Source organism: Clupea harengus, chromosome 20 (genome assembly GCF_900700415.2).
Source record: "Clupea harengus chromosome 20, Ch_v2.0.2, whole genome shotgun sequence".
Taxonomy (NCBI): domain Eukaryota; kingdom Metazoa; phylum Chordata; class Actinopteri; order Clupeiformes; family Clupeidae; genus Clupea; species Clupea harengus.
Genome location: NC_045171.1, coordinates 423,124 through 425,000, shown reverse-complemented (window position 1 = coordinate 425,000; position 1,877 = coordinate 423,124). Strand labels below are relative to the sequence as shown.

Here is a 1,877-nt window from a genome sequence, read left to right as displayed (position 1 = left end):
ACTCACCTCGAGCGCAATCCGACATCAATAAACCGTTAAATAAGAGGAACAATATCCATAACAATTCCATTCCAATTCACGTGTTGGATATCTGGAAAAAAGCGCATACAAAATTAGAGTTTCATAAAACAAATGCGTACACTTCTTAAAAGTTGTTGGTTTACATGTAGGCTGCTACAATTACTTCTAAATAAGTTTACAGCTATAATGAAAACATTAAGGATATAACTAAACAGTTATCAATATCTTAACAACACACAAACCATAAATATATAATATAGCGAAACTCCGTGATGATCGCTGTCTAATTGAGACATGCCTATGTGTTTTTCTACTAATTTACGACATCATGTAACGTTTCATATAGAGACATATTTAACAGAAAGTGCGTTCTGTAAGGTTCCTGGTCACCCCAAGACACTCTGCACCCCAAGTATTCAGCTACTCATATCTTTGAATGCAAAATATAAGCTACATCCTCCCAAAGGCACAGCCTACATTTGCGATATCTTACCAGTAATCGAGAATTAACCTGGAATTAGTCTCCGACCTCCACGGATTGCAGAGCGACCATGTTTACATCTTTCTTAAAAAACCGGACCGCTCAAGTGACAACACAGATGGATGTATTCCACACTTTAAACCACTACTTCCGTCAAATACATTAAAAGACTCCCGTTACAAAAAGGAGTCAAGGCAAGCCCGAGTCGGAATGAGCAGCAGGTCCGGCAGTAACACGCGGTCACGCACCACCGGTTGCAGTGGTTTCAGTGACAGTCTCTAGTCCTGAAGGCCCGCGGAATAACGTCCACTGCGGTTCGAAAGGCGAAGTGTCCAGCTTGTTCTTCTCCCAAAATTATAATCGTTTCCGAGGTTTGATTCGCAAGAACATCTATAACGAATACGCGCAAATAGATTTAACTCACACGACACACACACACACATACACACACACAGCTGATGTCCTGTTAAGACCACAATCGCTGAGGGGCATTCCAGACTGCCCGAAGGCAAAGTTTTAACCAATCACAGGGAGCCACTACAAAAGTAGATTTAACTCTTTCCCTATACATTAATAATGATTCTACTGGTAATAGCTTAATTGTTGTAGTCGCTTACTGGTAGTGGCAGCAGCTGTGTATGTTTGTTATTGATGGTGCTGCTATTATCAATGTATTGTTCTTTGTAATTAACAAACAAACGTAAAATCTTGAGCAGACATGCTAGGATACCTCTTCTCTGAGGGTCTGAGCACTCCAGCCAAAGCTTGGCATACTGGAACAGATGTCACTTCTCGACTCAAAATCTGCCGCCCTTTTTTTTACTCAATTTAGGTTTTAAAAGGAAGGCCTACCCATGGTAGGGCCTCTGATGTAATCATGAGATCAAGGAATCAGTATTGTTGACTCAGGAAATGGTATTATTATTATTATTGTTATTATTATTATTATTATTATTATTATTGGTGCCATTCTATTGATTCATCATCTACACCTATAACTCTGTTAAATGTCTACGTAAAAAAAGAAAAAGAGAAAGAGAAATGGCAACAGAAGAGAAAGTGAATCATTATATTTCATGAACAGAACTTGTCTTCCTGGATAAAGGTTGTTTAGGTTGTTGGCCATTGGGTTGAGGCCAGGTCACGCAGGTGGCCTATCTCCAGAGAGTGTTACCACATGAGGTCATAGGTCAATAGGAATGCGTCACTCCAAGTTTTTAACATTGAAGTTCTAAAAATAATGACAAATGAGATTAAATTGGGTCCAGTCTGAGCAGACCTTTAGTTTAGGGTAAGGATTAGGGTTAGTTTAAGCTACTCTATGATACTTCTCAATAGAGGAAACTTTCCACACTGTCAGCATGGACAAGCTAGG

General features: G+C 39.5%; 1 protein-coding gene across 1 annotated transcript in view; it reads right to left on the bottom strand.

The window, feature by feature from the left end:
* The window catches only part of fgfrl1a (fibroblast growth factor receptor like 1a), a 43,981-nt gene extending 42,976 nt beyond the window's left edge, over positions 1–1,005 (bottom strand). Inside the window, 2 exon segments of the mRNA XM_012841318.3 lie at positions 7–91; positions 515–1,005. Of these exon segments, the coding sequence (XP_012696772.2) occupies positions 7–70 (64 nt within the window). The 5' untranslated portion in view covers positions 71–91; positions 515–1,005.
* Between the last annotated feature and the right edge of the window lie 872 nt (positions 1,006–1,877).